This window comes from Lithobates pipiens, unplaced genomic scaffold, assembly GCF_037356315.1.
Source record: "Lithobates pipiens isolate NorthernLeopardFrog02 unplaced genomic scaffold, aLitPip1_a1.2 Scaffold_16, whole genome shotgun sequence".
Classification (NCBI taxonomy): domain Eukaryota; kingdom Metazoa; phylum Chordata; class Amphibia; order Anura; family Ranidae; genus Lithobates; species Lithobates pipiens.
In genome coordinates, this window is record NW_027507748.1 from 67,520,568 (window position 1) to 67,544,752 (window position 24,185).

At 42.0% G+C, this 24,185-nt stretch overlaps 1 protein-coding gene across 1 annotated transcript in view; it reads right to left on the minus strand.

Annotated features, from left to right (window-relative positions):
- Nucleotides 1-24,185, minus strand: part of USP16 (ubiquitin specific peptidase 16) — a 49,977-nt gene that overhangs the window by 15,047 nt on the left and 10,745 nt on the right. Inside the window, exons 4-12 of the mRNA XM_077480023.1 lie at nucleotides 22,270-22,373; nucleotides 18,962-19,071; nucleotides 15,549-15,736; nucleotides 15,371-15,466; nucleotides 11,945-12,078; nucleotides 9,730-9,817; nucleotides 9,393-9,474; nucleotides 2,470-2,561; nucleotides 345-401 (exon numbers count right to left, since the gene is read on the minus strand). Coding sequence (XP_077336149.1) covers nucleotides 345-401; nucleotides 2,470-2,561; nucleotides 9,393-9,474; nucleotides 9,730-9,817; nucleotides 11,945-12,078; nucleotides 15,371-15,466; nucleotides 15,549-15,736; nucleotides 18,962-19,071; nucleotides 22,270-22,373 — 951 coding nt within the window. The remainder of the gene's footprint in view (nucleotides 1-344; nucleotides 402-2,469; nucleotides 2,562-9,392; nucleotides 9,475-9,729; nucleotides 9,818-11,944; nucleotides 12,079-15,370; nucleotides 15,467-15,548; nucleotides 15,737-18,961; nucleotides 19,072-22,269; nucleotides 22,374-24,185) is intronic.

The window sequence follows — 24,185 nt, forward strand, 5'->3', positions numbered from 1 at the left end:
TATATGTACAGTATGTATGTGGTGGAGCCATGTTTGCTTGCTGCATATGTATGCGGTTCTTCCTACTTAGTAGGGCTTCATAGCGCGTCTACTGTTCTTCCTGTCTCAGACGCACACAACCATTCACTGTATAAAGCAAAATCTTTGAGTATCCTTTCTGCTTATAAATGTGTTCTCAGAAGTTGTCCAGCAAGGATAGTCACCGACACAGATAATGACAATAGTAACCTAAAATGTCTCTTCACATTGAATAGAGATTCCCTATAACAAACCCTTTCATTAAAAAGGTACAAAACATGAATGTATAATAAAATAAAATGGTAATAGTTAAAACGCCTTCTTACCGAGTCATCCAGGACAGGAAGGGAAAGGTCCAGAAAAGGCTCATGGACTAAAGATACCTTAAAAGAGAAAAGCATAAAGAAACATAAATTACAGAAGAACATTCATAGAAAAACCCAAAGACACTGTGCAGTCATTGCAGATCAGAGCAGCAGTCTGAGGACAGGAACTCAGCACTATGTCATCCCAGCGGAGTGTCTGCATGCTATCAGTTTGGATTCTAAGTACAGACTTGTTTATTTACACCCCCTGTGCAAAGAGCCCTGTACAGAAAATCTGCAGAGGATCATTCCACATGCATGTGCCTGTAAAATGGGCATTTTCTTAAAATAGAAGTTCACCTTTTAACAAAAAAATAATAAATGCACTTTTTTTGCAGGTAAAAAATTTTTTAAACTTAAAATCTTTTAAAAAAATAAAATAAAATAAAGCAGCCTGCAGAGCATTGCACCAGCAATGATCCTAAAGACTCTCAGGTAAGGCAGCAGATGCTGCAACATAAACGGATAAATGTAACATGTTCCAAAAGTGAACTTAGGCCAGCCATACACAATTCAAACTATTAATGGGCAAGCTGAATGTACCAAGTTGATCAATCAGGATGCTCGATTCTCTTGCGATTATTGTTAGCGGCGGCTATAGCCACTAGAGATAATCACTATCTTCTCCAGGCGGAGATGGCTGCTCTGCCCAGAGAACTCAATGGCCCGGCAGGAGGGTCTCTCGCATCAACATTGTCTACATTTATAGGGAAATTGCGCAAATTTCTTTCCTACAACCACAGGTTGCAGGCAAGAAATTTGCTTCATGTATGGTCAGCCTTATCCTTTAACCACATGCCAACTGATTACCGTTGGCAGAATGGCACGGGCAGGCAAAAGGGCGTACCCGTACATCCCTTTCAAATTCCCACCTAGCAGGCGTGCGCCCACAAACCCGATGTTCAACGGCGGCCCGCAATTGTGTTGAGGAGAGGCAGAACAGGGAGATGCCTATGTAAACAAGGCATTTCCCTGTTCTGCCTAGCAACATGACAGGGATCTACTGCTCCCTGTCATCGGGAGCAGTGATCTCTGTCATGTTGTAACCCCTCAATCGCCCCCTAGTGTTTAACCCCCTCCCTGCCAGTGACATTTATACAGTAGTGGCTATTTTTAGCTCTGATTGCTGTATAAATATCAATGGTCCCAAAACAGTGTCAAAAGTGTCCTGCCTGCCGCAATCACGATAAAAACTGCAGATCGCCGCCAATACTAGTATATTAAAAAAAAAAAAAAAAAAGTATGATAAAAAATGCCATAAAATGTATAACCCTATTTTGTAGACGCTATAACTTTTGTGCAAAGCAATCAATATACACTTATTGCAATTTTTTTTTACCAATACCTGGACGCCAGCCGCTTGAAAATCTCAGCAACCGGCAGGGAGCTCCAGGATGTCGCATTGCTGGATCCAAGTTCCGTGTATACTTCTGCTGTAAAGGATAATTTCACCTTTGGGAACGTTACAAGTTCCACCATTTTGTAGGGTGTAACATGTTCTCAATGCGCCACCTGCTGCCCCCATATCCCTGTGGCAGCAGTATGGGAAGGAGTTCTGCCCACACGGCCGCGTCATTCATTCACACAGTTCTTTCTGTGTGCGAATGAACTACAAGTCCTGACATCCTTTGCCGTTGTCGGTTTGTAGTTCTCAATGAACTACCATGGTGCTGTGGAGCAATGTGGTAGTTCATTGATTTCTTTCCATCAGTGCATCTATCCGCCCGTAGGGGATGTACGGGTACACAGATATACTGAGAGATCTGAAGGACACCTGCATGGCACCAAGAAAAAAAAAAAAAAATGCACATTTTTTTACCAGCAAAAAAATTTGCATTTATAATTTTTTTTCTAAAATGTGAACTTATCCTTTGAGTCTCAAACTGGAGACCCTTCAGCAGTTGCCAAACTACAAGTCCCATCATGCTTTTGCCTTTGGGAGTCATGCTTGTAACTGTCAGCCTTGCAATGCCTCATGGGAATTGTAGTTTTGCAACAGCTGGAGGGCCGCCAGTTTGAGACCCAAGGACATCTTTGCAGCAAAATGTATATGGCAAAAAGTTTAAAAGGAGAAAAGTGAACATACCGTGTGACAGGTCTCACACATTATTGTGCTTGTCAGCTCTCCTCCAAATAAGCGGTCAACAAAGTTGGGGATAGCTCTTCTTTTTTCACAGTCTAATAAAGAGAAGGAGAGAATTAATGTCACACTATTTATGTTTTCCCATCAATATTATATTGTAAATACCTTCCAGGAAAACTAGAAGCAAAAATATGAGCAAAGCTTCTATTTCAGATAATGTTAAAATATAACCAAAGGGCAAAACGTTTTGTTTTAGATTTGGATAGAGTGTAGAGGGATTAGAACCCCTGTCAGTTTTTATTGCGGTCTGTGCCCCCATTGGGGAGATTTCCCCTCCTTATTTGCCCTGTTTACCATTAAAAGTGAAAGTAAAAGGAAATTCCAAATTTTGTGTTGTCCCCAAAAAAGTAAAAAAGAGGGGAAATCTTCCAATGGGGACACTAGATCTGATGACCTGCTGGTCCCCAAGAAATTCCCTTGACTTGCAGGGATTTCCGCTCACTTCCTGTTTGGCTATAGAACAGGAAGTAAAGGGAAATCTCTGCAAGGGGACACAGATAGAAAACAACCTTACCTCCACTGTCCCTGCTGAATTTATTATTTGTTTTACACAATGGGGAATACAAGAGGTGCTGGAGCATGAAAAAGTGGATGGAAACGGAAGAGAGTCAGGAATTAGAACAAGGAGAGCTCATTACTACAATATCCAAAACAAATAGATCAGTAACTGACCTAACCCACCAGGAACCACATATATGGACCTACTGACTACCCCCATTTTTGGTAGAAAATTACTTAGAACCCCCAAACATATCTTTTTATTGGAGGCTCTATAGAATAACACAATATAATACCAAATTTATTGGTAAAACATAAAAGATGATGTTATGCTGAGTAAATAGATAAACATGTCACGCTTTAAAATTGCACCAAACCACAGTTCATACAATTCTCTATAGGCAACGCTTTAAAGTTCTTTTGCTAGAATTATCATTCTCATGACAATACCTCACAAGTGTTCGCATTTGCAGATGAACAACGTTCCTTGTGACAGCATGGGCCACAACAGGTCCTCCTAATAATGAGATCTGGGGTCTAGTAGACCCCCAAATCTATCCTCAGACCTCCAATACAGGTGATCAGACACAGATCAGTCCGATTGGCTGCTTTCCTGGCCATTAACGGGCAGGTAAACAAGAAGCCGGAACCGTAATCGGCTAAATACTCGTTGCTTCTGGTTTCACAGAGAGGAACAATGCCAGTTCCTCTCTTTCCATGTAGTGCCACCATCACATTGCTCCTCGGCTCCACAATCAGACGGCAGAGCCCAGGAAAGGCGGCAGCGGCGGGGGGGGGGGTTTATCTTAATGCATTGTGCATTGTAAAGGGCTTCTGTGTGTAGTAGCCGCCCCCCCCCCCCAATACTTACCTGAGCCCCATCTCTGTCCAGTGGTGTCCATGAGTCCCTCGGCCGCCTGGGACTTTTCCCCGATTGGCGAGAGAGAGAGGAGAGAGGGGCGGGGCCAAACAGCAGCCCCATGTCTGAATGGATACACAGAGCTGCAGCTCGGCTTGAATGCCCCTATAGCAAGTTGCTTGCTGTGGGGGCACTTCACAGGAGGGAGGGGCCAGGAGCAGCGAAGAGGGACCCGAGAAGAGGAGGATCTGGGCTGCTCTGTGCAATTAAACTGCACAGAGAAGGTATGTTTGTAAAGTCTCGTTTAAAATAAATAAATAAATCACTTTAACTGCTTCCCGCCTGCTGTATAGTGAAATGACGGACAGGGGAGCACTCTCGTTCTGGGAGGACGTCACATAACATCCTCCCCCGTTATTAGCGTGCAGCGATCAGTGGTTGGTAAAGAGCTTATGGCGTAGGCTCTTTACCATGTAATCAGCGGTGTCCAATCACAGTTGATCACAGTGTAAACAGGGAATGCCAATTATTGGCATTCCTCTGCTCAAGCTGACAGTGTGTGAGGAGAGAAGAGCTGGTAAGCGGCATTCCCCAGCGGGAAGATCTGCACTGACAATCACAGCATTGATAGGCACTAATAAGGAGTCACTGGCAGCACTGGCGGGCACTGATGGGGCTGCACTGATTATCAGTGCACTGATCAGTGCCCCGTTAATCAGTGCAGCCCCATCAGTGCCCACCAGTGCTGCCAGTGACTCCTTATTAGTGCCCATCAATGCTGCCCATCAGTGATGTACATTAGTACCTCCTCATCAGTACCACCCTATCAGTGCAGCCTGCAATCAGTGCATGTCAGTGAAGGAGAAAAGCTACTTATTTACAAAATTTTATAACAGAAACTAAGAAAAACTTTTTTTAATTTTCAAAGTTTTAGTTTGTTTAGCAAAAAATAAGAAACCCAGTGGTGATTAAATACCACCAAAAGAAAGCTCTATCTGTCCCAAAAAAATGATAAAAATGTCATGGGTACAAGCATGACCACGCTGCACTGAAAGCTGAAAATTGGCCTGGGCAGGAAGGGGGTAAACGTGCCCTGTAGGTAAGTGGTTGTAAACCCTCACATATACCCAGTGAATTCAATAACCTCAGGAGATACACAAAGATGAAACAAATACTCCTACATAGGTCTTACTTGTTTATCTGCAGTCTTCTCTCCCCTACACCACTTCAAAAAAGGCCAGAATTGTGTTAAAATCCTTCGCTATCTTTTAGTATCACAAAAGGAGGGGGCAGAGAGGCTGCAGCTAACAGTATGTGAGAGCTCACAAATAAGGTATAAGAAGTAAACCGCGCTATTCAAAAAATATATAAATATTCCCTACAAGCAGCAACTCCAATCGTAATACTCCGATATAACAAGCTAAATAGATAAAAAGGTGAGCTGCGCTAAAAAAAACAGAAACTAAAACAAAATAAATTCAACTCAAAAAATTAAAAAAAAACTCAAATACCACATATATTGAAGGGTCTACAACCCCAAAAAAGGAGGATAGTGAAGAAAAATACTAAATGACGTGAAAAAAAAAATTGTGAGTTAATGAATAATATTATAAAAAAATATGTATAAGTGAATAGCGTCTTAAATAAATAAGTGAAAAAATTTATCACAGTATCAAATCACATATGGGGACCTTAAAGTGGAGGGCCACCCTGAAAAAAAAAAAAAAAATATTAAAAATTACAAAAAAAATCTAAAAAAAAAAAGGAAATTTTTTTTTTTTTTTTTTACTTACCAGAAGTGCCTGTTGCTAGGCACATAATCCTAATCTTCCTCTTCCTCCTCCGCGGAGATCTTCTTTCTTCTCTCCTCCGTGCGGCGTCTTCTGGGTAATGGGTCGCGCTGTGTTCTGGGAACTGTGTGTTCCAGAACACAGCGCGTCCCATTCACAAAGCGCTGCGTGACTCACGCATGCGCAGTAGGAAACGGGCAGTGAAGCCGTAAGGCTCCACTGCCTGTTTCCCTTACAAGGAATGGCGGCGCCGGGACCCGAGAGCCGAGGGACGGGTCGGCCTCGGGCGGCCGACATCGCGGGCGCCCTGGACAGGTAAGTGGGCTGATTAAGTCAGCAGCTACAGTGTTTGCAGCTGCTGACTTTTTTTTTTTTTTTTTTTAAACGGCCCTCCGCTTTAACCAGAGTCCACCAGTACTAATAATCACAAAAAAAAATTTTTTATATCATAGAGTGTATATATTCCTCATGTGTAAAAAAAAACATAAAAAATTGAAAAATACAAAACAAAAACCACCTCTAATAAATATGCAATAAAAATAGAAAAAGAAATTTATAAAAATAAAGTCAATTGAAGTCCCAAAGAAAACAGTCAACAGATGGTGATGATTCATCCAAAGTGAAGGTATAAAGCTGGCACCCACAATACTTTGTGTCTAAAAAGGTCAGAGAAGCCACCTCCACCAGTGAAAAAAGGCCGCTTACCAGAGTTTGAGATCTCAGTGTCAGTGAGATCAACAAAGCAGGTAAGCAGGAGTTCTGGATGAGCCGTCACAGGAGCCACACCGAACTTGTCCTTAATGCAAGCCCCCAGACACAAAACGATGGTATCGTGGATCATATAAAGAAGCAGAGAAGCACTCGCATAGCGTAAAAACCCCTTATTTTAATGAGTAGTAAAATAAATATCAATGCACTCACATGTATATAAAAGAAAACGAACATATAGTAAAGACGAGCCGGCCGGCTCTCGTTTGCCGCCCGCACTTCCGGGTTTGGCGTAGAACGCGGTGACGTCAGCAGGCCGTACCCCCTACACGTTTCGTCACAAGGCGGACGTGTTCACGGGATGTGAGAGCTGATTGGAGGAAAGGAACATGCCCGCCTCCACACAGCAGAAGAACTGAATTCTAAATAGAAACGCTGTGTGCTTATCTCCCTCCCACGTCACAAATGTATCTCATGCATCGGGAAAACTTCTCAGAAGTGACTCATGCTGATAACAGAGGAAGGAAGCACCAGAGAGAAATGACACTTAGAGCTTGGGAGACAGACAAGTAAACACTGCAGATATAACGTATGTGCTTTGCTCAGATTTCATGACTGATGATTACAACCACTTTAAAGTAGAACTAAAGGCAAAAATATCTTTCATTTTGGTTAGAGCAAGGGAAGGGTATAACCCCTTGTCAATTTTTTATTTTTTTTTGCAATCTGTGTCCTATTGGGGAGATCTACCTTCACTTCCTGTCCAATAATCAAAGCTGGAAATCCCTTCAAAAGGGAATCCATAAGGACACCCCAGATCACCAGACCTAGTATTCCCATTGGAAAATTTTCCACTCTATTACTGTTCTGGGGACAACCCAAAATTTTTTTGATTTTCGTTTACTTTTACGTTTGATGTTAACAATAAACAATATGAAAAATACAGAGGATGAATCTCAGTAACAGGGGCTTTGTCTGGTTATACTTTAATGGTTATTATAATAGAAACAAAAAAAAAAATCATCAGGGAAATAGTTTGGGGAAAATGGAAAGAATGATTTGGGGCTTATTAGGGTAAACTATGCTTAATACGGGGTAACAGAGAAAAACTATTTAAAAAAAAAAAAAAGATATTTTTTACTTGTCAGGTTTCTTTGACAGTAACTGCAGATGAATGCAACAGAGTAGATACAAAGTCACAATGTTACCTTGCACCTCTCCATTTCAAATAACAAACACGGAGTCAGACTCTTTTTTTGACAGCGGGAGCTGCTAGAGCTTCTGTACTCACATAGCAACTCCCGGCTTGGATTAATCAGAGCCAAGAATTGCTGGCGAGTGTAAGGGGCATGGCAGTGGGGCAGAAGGACTAAACATATTACACATGCCCTGCATACTTTCATGCCCAGTGTCCTCAACTAGTTAAAAACACTTTGGGTAGCCTTAAATGCTACAGCAGCTTGATGAATAAGGGCCAATGTGCCTGGGGGGAAATCGACTTAACCAAAGTCCTCCAAAAGCAAAACAAACTAGACAGAAATATAATATGAAAAATATAATAAATTATATAACTACCGATTCCGATTACGTCTTCGTGACGAAATGCGTAAGGTGGAGCTACACCGTCATTGTGCCACACCCGCTTTTGGTCTGTGGAACGCACAGCGTCCCGGACTTCCTGATTTCATCTACACAAACGCTTGTTATTACCTGGATTGTTTTAAGTGCAATATTTACTTGGACTAGTAAAGCATTGTATTACTGGATTATGCTATGGGAGCCTTTATTATCTTTACATGAGATCACTGGGACAGTGGAGTTAAAAAACAGTCTGCTCGCATAATTTGTAATAAAAACATCTTTGCCATTCTAAAGCTTTCTTTCATCCACTTTACATATTATTTTATATATACTGCAATTCTGTACTTGCCAAATATGCTGCAGAAATCTCCCTCCATTGAGTCTGGGTGCAATCTTTTTAACTGTGGGCAGCTGAAGCTGCTGCCTGTTCACTTCCTGGATTTACACAGACACCCCTCCAACTCTGCAGCTCTCATTGGCCCTCTTATGACTCTCCCCCTCTTCCTGGCAAACTCTCAGGAGAGTGAGAGAGAGCGCTGTGCGTGATGTCATAAGCCTAAGCTAATGACCAGACAAGAAACAGGAAGTGGGCTGTATAAGGCATTTAAGAAAAAAATAATGTTTTACTATCCAAAGTTAAAAAAACAAGAACAGAAGATTTAATAGAGGGAAAGATGAAAAAAAAAAGACTGAAGTTCTGCTTTAAGGAGGCATCCGCTTGACCGAGGAACTCTTCTACAGTCTTGGGTACTGTGATTGCTGGCTACCCCCTAGGGCAGTGATGGCGAACCTTGGAACCCCAGATGTTTTGGAACTACATTTCCCATGATGCTCAGCTACACTGCAGAGTGCATGAGCATCATGGGAAATGTAGTTCCAAAACATCTGGAGTGCCAAGGTTCACCATCACTGCCCTAGGGGGAGTTCCATCCGCTGAGAGCTGCAAGGAAGGGGGGAGCACGGGTGAGACAGACACACCACTCGGCTGTGCGAACCTTGTCAGCACTTTTTCCACTTTACATGATTTGTAGGGATTTTCATATGAACTCTAATTTAAGCACTTGTCACTTTTTTCAAACCACTTATGGACTTGATGTAACCTCACGAAACGGATTGATTTACCAATGCATTTTTTTATGTAGCGGCATGTCCTTTGCACATTTTATCACATACTTAGCACTTCGCTTCACTTACTGTTTATGGATTAACAATAATACATTAATATTTTAATATATTTTTCACATGAATTGCACACTTTGTTATGCACTTAGCATTCTTATTAAGTTTTATTAATTTTTGGTTTATTATATAGCTTGTGTGTTACGCATTAGCTAAAACTAAAGCACCCCTCTAACAAGCAGCGCCATACCCACTTACCCACCATTTTTCTTCAGAAATATAATATGGTTCTCACATACACACAATCATACCTTTGACAATCTTTTTAACTTCTTCATCTTCAATCTTCTCTGATGTAGCCTGCAGGGTCTTGGAAATTGCTGAAGTTACCCTCTAAAATGATTTAAAAAAAAATAAAAATAAAAAAAAAATAAAAAAAGAAGACATAAAAACAGCATTCATATAAATGTAGAATACTACTGCTTTTTTATCTTAAAATATTCTCTGCATTTAGGCAAGGCAGATTTGAGTGATTGGTGGCACCACAATTTTTGGCTATATCCCCCCCAGACAGCTCTGTCTTCCAGTACGTCTCACAATCCAGAGTTGCCTATACCTGGTCTTAAGATATAATATCCTAAGAAATACCTGTATCTCCTCTCCTCTCATCCCATCTAGAAGGTAGCGGAGAAGCTCCTGGCTGTCTTGCTGCTGGTACCCCTTGAATCGGATGGCTCTGGAAAGAAAAGCAATGCAGACACCACTCATACATTGGCTAAGGAGAAATCACCTACTCACACAAAGTAGTAAGACATTTATTTAAACTGAAGCCACAATGAATAATGTAAAGATTCGATGAAAAACCTGTTAAGGGTTAATAGCATTTATTCTATTTACAGGTTTTAAATTCATATGTGCATAGGGGCAGCCATGTCGGTCTATGAGCACATCCAAAATGTTGCGTTTTACTAGCAAGGGTGCACAGTGTCTAAAAATGCACAATAACATATGACCCAACTAGCTTATAAAAGGGTGAAATATCACCAATGTATATTCTAGATTTAGCTAAACAGCAGAGCAATAGCTCAAATGGAGCCTTTGATGAAAAGCCACGATGGCGATCAGTGTAAGCGAGACCAATCAGTGAGCTGCTACTGCTATTCAGCAAATAAATACAAATGTGCTTAAAGCAGAACTCCAGGCAAAAACAACAAGATTAAAACAATATACATCTCTAACCCCTGCCCACTACCACCTCCAGGCCCTTTAAGAGGGTCTAAATGCCAGGAGACGGGCATTCCAATCATGTCACTGCTGTGATTGGCTGTCACAGTGGTCACATGATCAGAAAGCTCCAGATCACAAGTCTGCATTGGGAGCTTTCCAGTACCCGCTGGTTACTGCACTGGGAGCATGCTCTCAGCACGGTAATTTGTTTACACAGGTTGGCATATATGCTTAGGGCCGGCGTGAAGTGGGTATATGACATACCAGCTGCCTGTTTTTCCACTATTCCTCCTAGTGACATCAACAATGGAGCACTTCTCTCTCTGATAACAAGAATGAGGCTTGATTCCCCATTGACATTAAAGAGGAAGTAAACCCTGATGAGTTTACTTCCTCTTTCATTCCCTGCAAAGGTAAAGCATAATGGACTACTATGCATCGCATAGTAGTCCATTATTTGTCACTTACCTGACACAGGAGCCAGCGATGTCACCGATGTCCCCTGTAGTCCAGCGCATCCATCTTCTCGGTGGGTCTCGCTGCTCCACCGCTGTCATTCGGCGATGACGTCACTCCCGGGCACGGGAGCCGCCACGCGCGGCATGTTGACGGGTGCCGCGCTCAGTGCGCCGTAGACAGCGGTGCCTGTCTTTCGGCAAATATCTCCTAAACCGTGTAGGTTTAATCTAGGCTTACCTGTAGGTCAAAGTGTGTTGTAAGGGTTTACAACCACTTTAACGATGGGGCACTATTACTCCCACTAACAACAATGGGGCACTGTACAACCCACTGACACCAACTGATTAGAGACGATTCTTCCCATTGACACCAACTGATAGGGCCTTATTCTTTCCATTGGCACCAAATGATGGGGTGCTATTCTTCCAAATGACACCAAAGATGGGGCACTACTCCTCCTATTGACACCAACAATGGAACACTACTCTTCCTCTTGACACCAAGTGGTGGGGTGCTATTACTCCCACCGGCATTAACAATAGGGTGTCTTTCTTCTCATAGACACCAACGACAGGGCATCATTTGTTCCCCACTAACCACAGGTGCAATGCGACTTTTTTCTCTCACTGACCACCAAGCCTGGGGCATTCTTTACTTCTACTGACAAGGAGGCATTATCTATTCCCACCAGACATAGTCAAGCCACCTTAAGTTCTGAACTTGCCGTGTAGAACCCTAGTGCCTAACCTGCAGCCCTTTGTTATATGATGCGCAGCAGTCTGTTGAGGAAACATTGATTGGGGCAATAGCATTGATCTCTAGCAGCCTCATGTAACATGTTCCCAGTTTCACATTGTCTTCTGCAGCATATCTCCAGCCAAAAATGTAGCATGTCCTCACTCTCCAACCATCATTTCCTCTATTAGGTCTGCATTTTCTGACTGTCCTCTCAAGCATCAACCATTACATATGTTGAACATTATGAGGTCCCCTTTAGCTCATAAGTTGACAACCACTGCTCTAGAAAGTTTGGAGACCCCTGATTTATACAAACTAGAGAGAAGGAAACACTCAGGTAGCTTGCTCTCAGTATATATTATGCATTAATACCATCATTAAGCTTTCTGATCATTTCTACTCTTCAATAGTAAGTGTCACTGTCCTGGTACATACTCACTTTTTACAGACCTGAGAGAAAAGCTCTTTAGGAGTTACAACCCCTTTCTTAGTCTCCTGCATCTCAGTAAGGAATTGCCACATTGCCAAGGTAAGAGGTCCAGGTTGCTGCTCCAGGGTCACTTCTCGTGGCGTCTGAAATAAATTTATCATACCGAAGCTCAGAAGACATTTGCAATGTATGTATTGCTAGAACTTTTTTCCTTTAGAATTGGATTGCAGAGAAGATTCATTCTCTCCAATGGCCCCAGTGACCACTGTCACCAAGGCAGCAATTGATGGGAAATCTAAAATTTGTTATGTTTTTGGGACAGGCAGGGAAGGAAATCTCCATGAAAAAAAATCTAAGACCGCCAAGTAATAACTGCTCTTTACACACTTTCCTGTTTAACCACTGTAATAGAATCACAAAAATGTCTGAAAATACCTGGTTTTTAAAGATTTATTAGCGGTCATGTGACCTCTAACGGTATTTCTGAGTACAAAGGCAGGGGTCATAGCTTAGTATTGACAATCAGCTTTACAAGACTGTTGCGAGAACAAATGACAGCAACGATCTGTGAAAAAGCAAATGTCAATTCAGTGTTCTGATCCGCCCCAGGAGGAAGTACTGCATGTGACAGCTTTGAACATCCCAGGATACAATGGATCTTAAACCTGCCATAGATGGTTCGAATTTGATTCGAACCATGTATGGGCAGGCTGATTGTACCCAAGTCAGTTGACAATGTGAGTACAACCAGCATGTCGAATCTTACATGCAATGATCACCAGCGGCTATAGAAGCTAGCAATAATCACTGTGTATTCTTCCGGAACACACAATAGCTCTGCGGGAGCGATTCCCCTGTGAACACTGACAACTGACCGCGTTGATGAGGAAATCTCGTGATTTTTCTTTCCTGCAACCCGTGGCTGCAGGAAAAAAAAAAAAAAAAAAAAAAAAAAAAAAAAATCGCACCATCTATGGCCAGCTTTAGACACAGCTTTGATCTACAACATATGCAGTGAGGTGGGAATGCTGCAGAAGCTAGATGAGCATGCAGATTGTTGCCACCACAAAGAAGGAGTGGGACACTGGTAAGGTCAATATATATTTTATAGAACATTTCTTGTAATCTATTTTTTTTATTTTAGGTTTACAATCACTTTAATCATCGTCTACTCTATTCAAAAAAGTTCTGGCTTTACTTATACTTTAAAGCGGTTCTCCACCCTGAAGTGGAAGTTCCGCTCATCTGATCCCTCCCCCCCTCCGGTGCCACAATCGGCACCTTTCAGGGGGGAGGGGGTGCAGTTACCTTGATAATCCAGGTATCTGCACCCACTTCCATGACAAGACCCCCGCAGACCGCCGCAGATGCCGCCCCCCCCCCCCCCCGTTGTGTTCTGGGAAACACTGCAATATTTGTAGCTGCTGGCTTTTAATATTTTTTTTAAAGGTGCAGAACCACCACTTGCCGACCAGCGCACGCCGATGTACGTCCTATTCTTGAAGAGGGATATCTCGATAACGGCAGCAGCTGCCACAACCGGGATATCCATCTTTTCAGGCGCCGGTCGGCTGTACGATAACGGTGGTCTCCGCAGCGGATTCGCCGCGAGATCACCGCTATCGGCGGCGGGAGAGGTGCCACCCCCCCTCCCGCCGCTTACCGGAGCCGTCGGTAGCGGCGGAGGCGATCGGGTCCTTTCGTTAGCTGGGTATGGAGACGAGTGAGGCTAAGATGGCTCCCACTCGTCTCTATACCATAGGAGGGCGGAAGCGACGTCAAAACGTCACTTCCGCCCATACCTCTTAAAGGTATATTTTTTTTAAATGTCATTTTTTCTTTTTTTTGTTGCATTTTAGCCCAAATATGAGATCTGAGGACTTTTTGACCCCAGATCTCATTTTAAGAGGACCTGTCATGCTTTTTTCTATTACAAGGGATGTTTACATTCCTTGTAATAGGAATAAAAGTGATCCATTTTTTTTTTTAAAACAGTGTAAAAATAAATAAAATCAATTAAAATAAATAAGAAAAAAAAAAAGTTTTTTAAAAACACCCCGTCATGACGAGCTTGCGCACAGAAGCGAGCGCATACGCGAGTAGCGCCCGCATATGAAAACAGTGGTCAAACCACACATGTGAGGTATCGCCGCGATCGGTAGAGCAAGAGCAATAATTATAGCCCTAGACCTTCTCTGTAACGCAAAAAATGCAACCTGTGGAATTTTTTAAATGTCGCTTATGGAGATTTTTGAGGCTAAAAGTTTGACGCCATTCCACGAGCGGGTGCAATTTTGAAGCGTGACATGTTGGGTATCAATTTACTCGGCGTACCATTATCTTTCACAATATAAAAAAAATTGGGCTAATTTTACTGTTGTCTTATTTTTTTATTCAAAAAAGTGAATTTTTTCCAAAAAAAGTGCGCTTGTAAGACCGCTGCACAAATACGGTGTGAAAAAAAGTATTTCAATGACTGCCATTTTGTTCTCTAGGGTGTTAGAAAAAAAACAATATAAAATGTTTGGGGGTTCTAAGTAATTTTCTAGCAAAAAAAAAACTGTTTTAAACATGTAAACACCAAGTCTGAAAAAGAAGCCTGGTCCTTAAGTGGTTAACAAGCAGTAAATAGATGCAATGAGATCAACTAATGGAAAGTATATAAAAGCGCCCTTTGGATTTCTTTAATTAAATATTCCATTGAATCACCTTCGTTTTTAATGATGATTCATTGCCTTCAATACTGACCCAGAACAAGTATGTTGCATGTGAGTCCCAAAGTATGCAAGCCATTGAATCACAGTGACAACCAATCAAATAAAGTTTTGAGAAGGAGACGTCAACAAAAGGTCCTAACACATTTACTTTAAGTGGACAGGATGGGAGAAAATGTTTCCTACTGGGCATGCACTGACTCTCCTGCTACTGCTGTGTGCTGCACTAGTAATAAATTATATTTAAAACAGAAGTATGGGATTTTTGCAAATTTATACTTACCTATGTGGATTTAGGATCAACCCGATGCTGTAACTGTCCCCCGCAGACTCTGGCACTGAGGATTGAATGATCCAACACTAACACGATCGCTCAGTTCTCACAGCTCCCCGAGCAGAAAACTGGTGACTATCAGTCACTCACTGGCTCTCTGCTCCCCTCCTCGCTCTCTGTAACACTGGGCTGTGGAGGGGATGGGTGTTTTGCCGGCTCAGCCTCTCAGCGGTTTGCCGAGAGGCTGAGCCGGATGCCGGTCCAGGCATGTGGGTGAATCCCGACCCCAGCAGACAGCTGACTTCAGCCCATGTCTGCTGAAAACGGGTCACAGGAAAAGCCAAGAATCACAGAATGATAAAAGCTTAATGAAAATTGCACAGCAATTGTCACATTAAGAAAAAAAGGAAATAGTGAACTTGTGTTGTGCAGGTGTAGTACACTTACAGATTGGCACTCATCAGGCACTTGGACAGTTACTGTTTTTCCTGGAAGTTTTACTTCATTCAGAAGCTCCCGTAGTGTTGGTGTCTGAGACAAATTCTGTAAGCAAATGGCAGAAGACAGTTCATACTGATATTGCTATGTCCTTGTCTTTGACTGACACAACACTTACAATGCTGACCTGCATCACCGCATTGAAGAAGCATGTGTTCCCCAGGTTGCTGAGCCCTTTCACAGTGACCTCCTTGTTGTCATTTTGTGTATTGGCTGCATTGGTAGTCTTTACACCCCTGTTGGGATCTTCTACCAGCTGAGGTTCTTCTTTCTCCTGCTGGTTTTCAGAGTGAGGATGATCTTGGGCAGGCTGAACTATTTCACAAAAAACAAACAATTTTATACTAAACATCTACAGGAGGGATTTGGTCCCAATAACAGACTGTGGTAAAAATTATGTTTGGACTCCTCGCCTATACTGAAATGGATTACTCTGATTTTAGTGTACATTGTGAGCTTCTCACCATGTGCAAAAAAAATTGCAGTCAGATTCCATTCCTATTTTCTGGTAAAAGTTTGTCCAGCATAGTCTACCAGGGATCTCCAAACTACGGCCCTCCAGCTGTTGAGGAACTATGCATCCCATGAGGCATTGTAAAACTCTGACATCCACAGACATGAGTAGGCATGATGGGAATTGTAAATGACTAAAACGCTGATACGGATAGAACTCAGAAAAAAGAAAAAAAAAATATTATAACATATTATATATATATATATATATATATATATATATAAATAAGAAGCAGCTGCGTCTATTCAAGATGTGTTCTGGTAATTTTTATATTATATATATATATATATATATATATATATATATATATATATATATATATATATATATATATATATATATAAAATAAGTAAACCAAATAAGAGTGTGCTAAACCTCGAAATGAATAATAAACTCCGATAATATAAGTGAAAAATAGTGATCATATAAAAATGCAAAAAAGTCCACATGCACAAAATATATAAAACTCTTGATTGCTTACGAAAAACATCAGCGCTCAGTGACAGGCTCTGCGGGAAATATGTGCCGACAGATAATCCCCACCACCTCAGTGTGCAATGCCTGCTCACCTTGGGTCTATTGGCACTTTCAGTAATACTCAAAAGAAAAGATCAGCCAGATCAGAAATGGGCTCCAGCTGATGGCTCCAACATTACCAGGACTTCTCCACATAGGGTTTGATTTGTCCAGGTTCAATTTCTCAAAGCAAATAAAATATCATCATCGCGCAAGACTGATTAAATAACATTCTTTTAATTAATAAAAATCATATGCACTTACATTTGCATAATAGTAAAAATGCTTCAAATGATCAGTTTGCAATGGAACAGCTCTCCTCCTCATTACATATCCACGATTACGGAATGCCGTCACTGGCTCCTCCCAATTATTTGATCAATCTTGCGTGATGATGATATTTTATTTGCTTTGAGAAATATGCTTCCTGCAGAGCCCGTCACTGAGCATGGAATGATTTTATTCACATTTTTCATCAGCATTCAAGAGTTTTATATATTTTGTGCTTGTGGACTTTTTTGCATTTTTATATGATCACTATTTTTCACTTATATTGCTGGAGTTTATTATTCATTTTGAGGTTTAGCGCTTATTTGGTTTAAGAATGAAGGGGAATTGTAGTTCCTGAACTGGAGGGCCACAGTTAGAAAACCCCTGGAAGCCATTTGCCCCCCAGTCTTACTGTTCCTGGACCACCAATTTATTTAATTGATTTTCGTTCTTTTAGTCATTGAGGGTCGGCATCACATCTAGGTGTCACCTAGGGCAGTCTGCATGCAAATGCAACCTGACTATTAAGCTGTCTCTTGTAGGCCGACACCCACCCATGAAGACATTTTGATATTTGCATATTTTTTTACTTGCATCAGGTCTGAGGGCTTTTGATAGGAGTACATAGGCAGTACTGTGATGTTTTTAGTAAGCCATACACAGCATCCTGCTAGTCCCTCCTATGGTCTGCCTGCATTGCATACAGGAGCATAGCGACCCAGTGTAGATGTCTAAAATAAGGTAAGGAAAACAGAGTGTAAGCAGGCCACGCAAACACTGCAGAAAACATTTGTGTGTTTCATTAAAGCAGAACTACGCTCCTGAAAATACTCAGCATCACTTTCCTGGATGTGGTGGTACAGTGCCAACATGTCTTGCCAGCCACTGTCACCCTCTCCCCAGGCTACTTCAGGTGCTGCGTTTTCGGATGGCTCTTGATTGGCAGAGGGATTGTGGAGTCCTGGGAAAGCAGGCTAAGATAAGCATGTGCCTCCACTGTGGGGACACTTATAAGTTAGTGTTAGGTACCACAGATAGAAGGTGCCTTGACGAGGCTCTGCGGCTTACGCATGCATTTGCAAATGTGTGCAGACTAAACCCCTGCTTTTAAAATGCATAATGTTAGACAGGTTTACTTAGGTTGTCTGCAGGCTGGTCTCAAAGTTAAGCTTGGTTTTTTTCCTTGGATCATAACTTGCATATAACTAAGATATGCATGAACAGCTCAGTGTACAGTCAACAGACGACTGAGCAGGTAGGTGTGTGTCATTGTAGAAGAGGCATAGCATGTCTCCTGCAGTGAGGAGCTGTCTGCTTGCAGTTTAGTTCTGCTTTAAAGCAGAGTTCCACCCAACTCTATTACTTGGTCTTAAACTAAAGATCATCCCTCCATCCCTCGTTTTTGAATATACATTTTTTTTTCTTTTTATTTACCTTTCATGAAGTACCACGGTGTACTTCCATCTCAGCCTCGCCACGGTGGGGTACGTCATTACTTCGTCTGCCTCGGCCCCTCCTTGTTCCCACCCAATGCCTCCTGGGACCTGTGTGTCCCAGAAGACAAGGGAACAATCCAGCAAGCACTGCACGACTCGCACAGGAGGGAAACTGGCTGTGAATCCTGAAGGCTCCACTAACGGTTTCCCTTAGTTGCAATGGCGGCGGGTGCACCTGATCTGATCAGCCGCAGGGGGGGGGGGGGCTTGGGGGGGATGGGCATCAACATTGCTGTCTCCCTGGACAGGAGCCAAGTGTCCTTATTAAAATTCAGCAGATACTTTTTTTTTTTTTTTTAACTTTGAGCGTGGAACTCCACTTTAAGGATTTGAAAAACGTTTATTGTGCATTTCTAACTTGAATTTTCTTTTGTAAGACAGTTAAGTCTGTGGGTTTAGTTCCACATTAAGTTTACATTTATCATGATCAATTCATTTATATTAGCCTAGGTTCAGACTAGCCGTTTCATGCTTTATGCATATTTTTTTTTTTAGGAACTGGCCTTTTACATGCTTTCCCATTGAAGTCTATGGGGCCAAAAACTGCACTGCACCATGTTGTATTGATGTGAATGGGCACCATAGAGAATAATGTGATTTCCATTCTCATGCATGGCAGTGTGACGGCAGACACAGGAGAAATCACACTAGTGTGAATGGGGCCTTACTGGATATCAAACCAAATTCAAATGGGATTGCAAAGACTTGAAAATGTTCTCCTCACACAATGGTATAATTACAAACCTGCGTTTGAAATCTTCACATTTGTCTTTAACTTTTTTTGAATAAAATCCACCAATTGCCGCAACCGCCCGGAGCTGCTGTACTGAACCTCGTCATCACAAAGGTAGCACCTGTCATCATAATCACAAGGAAATCCACATTCATAACCAAGCATTTCATTGTAATGATTATTTCAGATTTCTCTATACATGCTGCCATCAATATTAACCACTTGCCAACTGCATAATATAGTTATACGGTGGCAGAATGGCTCTGCTGTGCCGGATTCACATACCTAGTACTTTATCCAGCACTTTCGGGTAGGCGGTACACAACTTTTGCTGTGATTAGTCACAGCACAAGCCAATGAGCGGGGGCTGACCAATGGATGTCCCCCGGCACCCATTGATTGGCAAGGAGAATGACAGAACAGGGCTGTGCCTATGTAAACAATACAGAGCTCTGTGCCATCAGTGGGGATGGGCTGGATTTAATTTCTCTGCAAAGCAGAGAATAAAATCCAGCAAATCCCATAGTAAAAGCACCACATAGTAAACACAAAAACACTGGCTAGGCACACAGTTAATCCTTTGATGGCCTTAGATGTTTAACCCCTTCCCAGCCAGTGCCATTAGTACAGTGACAGTGCATATTTTTAGCACTGATCACTAGTGTCAAAAGTGTCAGATTGTCCGCTGCAATATCGAAGTCCCTCTATAAGTCGCGATTGCTGATTTACCAATATTAAAAAATAAATAAAATAAAAAATTCCGATATATATTCCATAGTTTGTAGACACGATAACTTTTGCACAAACCAATCTATATATACGCTTATTGGGATTTGTGTTTAACCACTTCCAGACCGGACCATTTTGCTGGCTTAAGACCAGACCACTTTTTGCGATTCGGCACTGCGTTGCTTTAACTGACAATTGCGCGGTCGTGCGACGTGGCTCCCAAACAAAATTGACGTCCTTTTTTTCCCACAAATAGAGCTTTCTTTTGGTGGTATTTGATCACCCCTGCGGTTTTTATTTTTTGCGCTATAAACAAAAATAGAGCGACAATTTTGAAAAAAACGCATTATTTTTTACTTTTTGTTATAATAAATATCCCCCAAAAATATATAAAAATACATTTTTTCCCTCAGTTTAGGCCGATACGTATTCTTCTATATATTTTTGGTAAAAAAAAAAATCGCAATAAGCGATTATTGATTGGTTTGCGCAAAAGTTATAGTGTTTACAAAATAGGGATAATTTTATAGCATTTTTATTAATAATTTTTTATTCTTTTTTTTTTTTACTAGTAATGGCGGCGATCAGCGATTTTTATTGTGACTGCGACATTGTGGGGGACCCATTGGACATTTTTGACACATTTTTGGGACCATTGTCATTTATACAGTAATCACTGCTATATAAATGCAGTGATTCCTGTGTAAATGACACTGGCAGTGAAAGGGTTAACCAGTGGGTGGCAGTGTAGGGGTTAAGTGTTCCTAGGGGAGTGTTACTAACTGTGGGGGGGTTGGGCTTTCATTTAGTGTACACTGATCTCTGCTCCAATCACATGGAGCAGAGATCAGCGTCACTAGTTGCTAGGCAGAATAGACAAATGTTGTTTACACAGCATTTGCGCTATTCGGCCGCTCCGTGAGACGATCGCGGGGATGCCCGCGGCGATCGAGTCCGCGGGTCCCGCGACCGGACTCACGGGGGTCCCGACCAGCGCGGGAGCGCGCCGCCGGCGGCGCGCTCCCGATGGCAGGGCGGCATCGAATATTGGACGTACCTGTACGCCAATATGCCTGCCCGTGCCATTCTGTCGACGTACATCGTCGTGCGCTGGTTGGGAAGTGGTTAAACCAAAAATATGTAGCAGAATACATATTGGCCTAAATTGAATTTGATTTTTTGAAATTCTTTTTTATTGGATATATTTTATAGCATTAGGTAAAAAAATATAGGGGTTTTTCTTTCAGAATTTTCAGACTTTTTTTTGTTAATAGCGCAAAAAATATAAAACCCATAGGTGATCAAATACCACCAAAAAACAAAACAAAAAAAAAACTCTATTTGTGGGGAAAAAAGGACATAATATTGATGCACAGCGTTGCCTGACCACGCAATTGTCCGTTAAAGTAACATAGTGCCGTATAGCAAAAAATGGGGTCTGGTCATGGGGGGGGGTAAATCTTCAGGAGGTCAAGTGGTTAACACATGTCTATCATTAAGAGTTTACATTCCACAGATCAATAAGACAAAGACTGCATTGCCAGGAATACAAAACCTTTATAACCTTGGATAGTAACAGATGGGCTTAGGGTCTAGGAAAGAAGCTGGGAAATAATTCAAAGTGTCCCTACCTCTTTTAAAGCTGAACCCCAGGCACAAAAAATGTAACCACTTGCTTACTGGGCACTTAAACCCCCCCTCCTGCCCAGACCAATTTTCAGCTTTCGGGGCTGACGCACTTTGAATAACAAGTAGCGCTCACTGCCGCCGGCAATCGGCTTATTTTTTCTCCTCGCGCTCTCAGTGCAAGGAGAAAAAATAGGTGATTGCCAGCTGTGTTGGCATCACGTGATCAGCTGTCATTGGCTGACAGCTGATCACGTGGTAAGGGGTCAGGATCGAACCCTTACTCTGATCTGTGATCCAGCGAGTCTCTTAGACTCGCTGCTCAGAGCGCGCCACGTGCGCTCTTCAGGGGGCTGCAGGCTGCTTGTTCACGGGACGCCATCAATAGACGTCGTCCCAGCAATGCAGGACCTGTAGCCGTCATCCGGCTATAGCGTGGATCGCTAGAGGTTAAATATGTTAGTCAATAGCCACATAAAAAGCCACATTGTGTGCACTAAATTCCTTTCCAAACCCAGATATTTCCTTGTAAAAGTAGTGGTGACATCATCACTGTGCTGTACATATCCTGTGCAGAGAGCAGAGCTGAAGGGGCCCAACAGGCTCCACCCACTACAGACTGCCTGCAAAAAAACTACAGGAGGGGGCGGAGACAAGACCAGGCACTCTGCACAAGGGAAGAGCAGCAGTGACCGGTCTTCATTACAGGAAGCTCCTGCACAGAGAAAAAGTTTCACACTGGATTATTGAACAGATCTGGAAGAAATACACCAAGCACACAAGATTCAAGAATAAACATGAATCTATTATTTGGACAATATTTGCTTATCCCAGGGTTCAGCTTTAATAATCAGTATTAATCCTCATCTATAAAATAGAGGTATAAAATACATAGCAGTAACACAAAAATGTGTGCCTGCACCTACAGTATGTGCATGTATCATAGTACACAAGTATTGCTTACCATGCATTCCAGTCGCCCATGCTGAGCACTAGGCAGTGCGGCTCTGATCTTGGTGTGTTGTAGTGGTTTAGCGCATGCTGATGTTCTGAATATCTGCCACATCCCTAAAAAAATAAAAAAAATAAAAAAAAAGGATGAAAGTCTGGTTAATGGTCACTGGAGATCACAAAGTCATAAAAACAGGCATCCCCTGCATTTGGGATTTCTCTAGACCAGGGGTAGGTAACCTGGGGCCCTCCAGCTGTTGCAGAACTACAAGTCCCATCATGCCTCTGGGAGTAATTGTAACTGCCAGCCTTGCAAAGCCTCATGGGAAATGTAGTTGCACAATAGCTGGAGGTTGCGTACCCCTGCTCTAGACTACACTCTCCACAATCCCTGTGGAATTATATGCAATGAGGGATGGGCAAGGCTTAGTTAAAGTTATTCAGGAGTTGCATGATTTTAGCAATTTGCATTACAACACAAACATAATTATCTGTGGAGACCTTCTAATCAAACAGGTATCTGAAGCAAACACAGAGTGTGGGTTGCTGGCAACCTGATTGTAAATAATGCTGCCCTTGGTCTGTAATGCCATCTCCCAAAGAATAGAGAAGAAAAGCAGTGGGTATATACAGGGGGTAAAATAAGTATTGAACGCGTCACCATTTTTCTAGGTAAATATATTTCTAAAGCTGCTATTGGCATGAAATTCTCACCACATGTCGGTATCAACCCATGCAATCCATACATACAAAAAAAAAAAAAAAAAAAAAAAAAATAAGCTATGTGTAATAAAAATGGAATGACACAAGAAAAAAAGCTTTGAACACACTAAATGAAATGTATTTAATTCTTTGTCCAAAATCCTTCGTGGGTAATGACAGCATCAAGACTCCTCCCGCATGCATTGCTCAGGTGTGATTTGGCCCATTCTTCCACAGTCTTCAGATCTTGAAGGTTCTGAGGGCCTCTTCTATGAGCTCTGATTTTTAGTTCTTTCCATAGATTGGCTGGGCCCTTCTAGCAGCTTTATTTTCATTTTCTTTTTTTTTAAACCAATTGGGAGTTTCCTTGGCTATGTCTTTGGGATCATTGTCTTGCTGGAATGTCCAATCTCGTTTCATCATCATCATCCTTGTAGATGGCAGCAGATTTTTATCAAGAATGTCTTGGTACGTTTTTCCATTCTTCAATGATATGAAGTTTGCCAGTACCGTATGCTAAAAAACAGCCCCACACCATGATCTTCCCACCTCCAAACTTCACTGTTGGTATGGGGGTGATTTTGTGGTGATGTGCTGAGCCATTTGACCTCCAAACATGGTGTGTACTATGGCATCCAAAGAGTTACATTTTGATCTCATCTGACCAGACTATATTCTCCCCGTATTTCACAGGCTTGACTAAATGTTGTGCAGCAAACTTTAAATGAGATTCATCATGCTTTTTTCTTCAGCAATGGAGTCTTTCGTGGTGAGTGTACATACAGGCCATGGCTGTTGAATGCATTATTTATTGTTTTCTTTGAAACAATTGTACCTGCTAATTCCAGGTCTTTCTGAAGTTCTCCACAAGTGGTCCTTGGCTCTTGGACAACTCTTCTGATGATTCTTTTCACTGCTCTGTCAGAAATCTTGCGAGGAGCACATGGTCGTGGCTGGTTTATGGTGAAATTATGTTGTTTCCAATTACAGATTATGGCCTCAACAGTGCTCACTGGAAAATTCAGAAGTTTAGAAATTCTTCTGCGACAATAAGGTTGCAAGGTCTTTAATTTTACTCACCTTTTTATAGGCCATCAGTTAAGACTGAACAAGCTGATATTAACTTGTACTGAAAAGGGGCAGGCTTGCTTTCTAATTACTGATAGATTTCAGCTGGTGTCTTGGCTTTCCGTGCCTTTTTGCACCTCACTTTCTTCATGTGTTCAA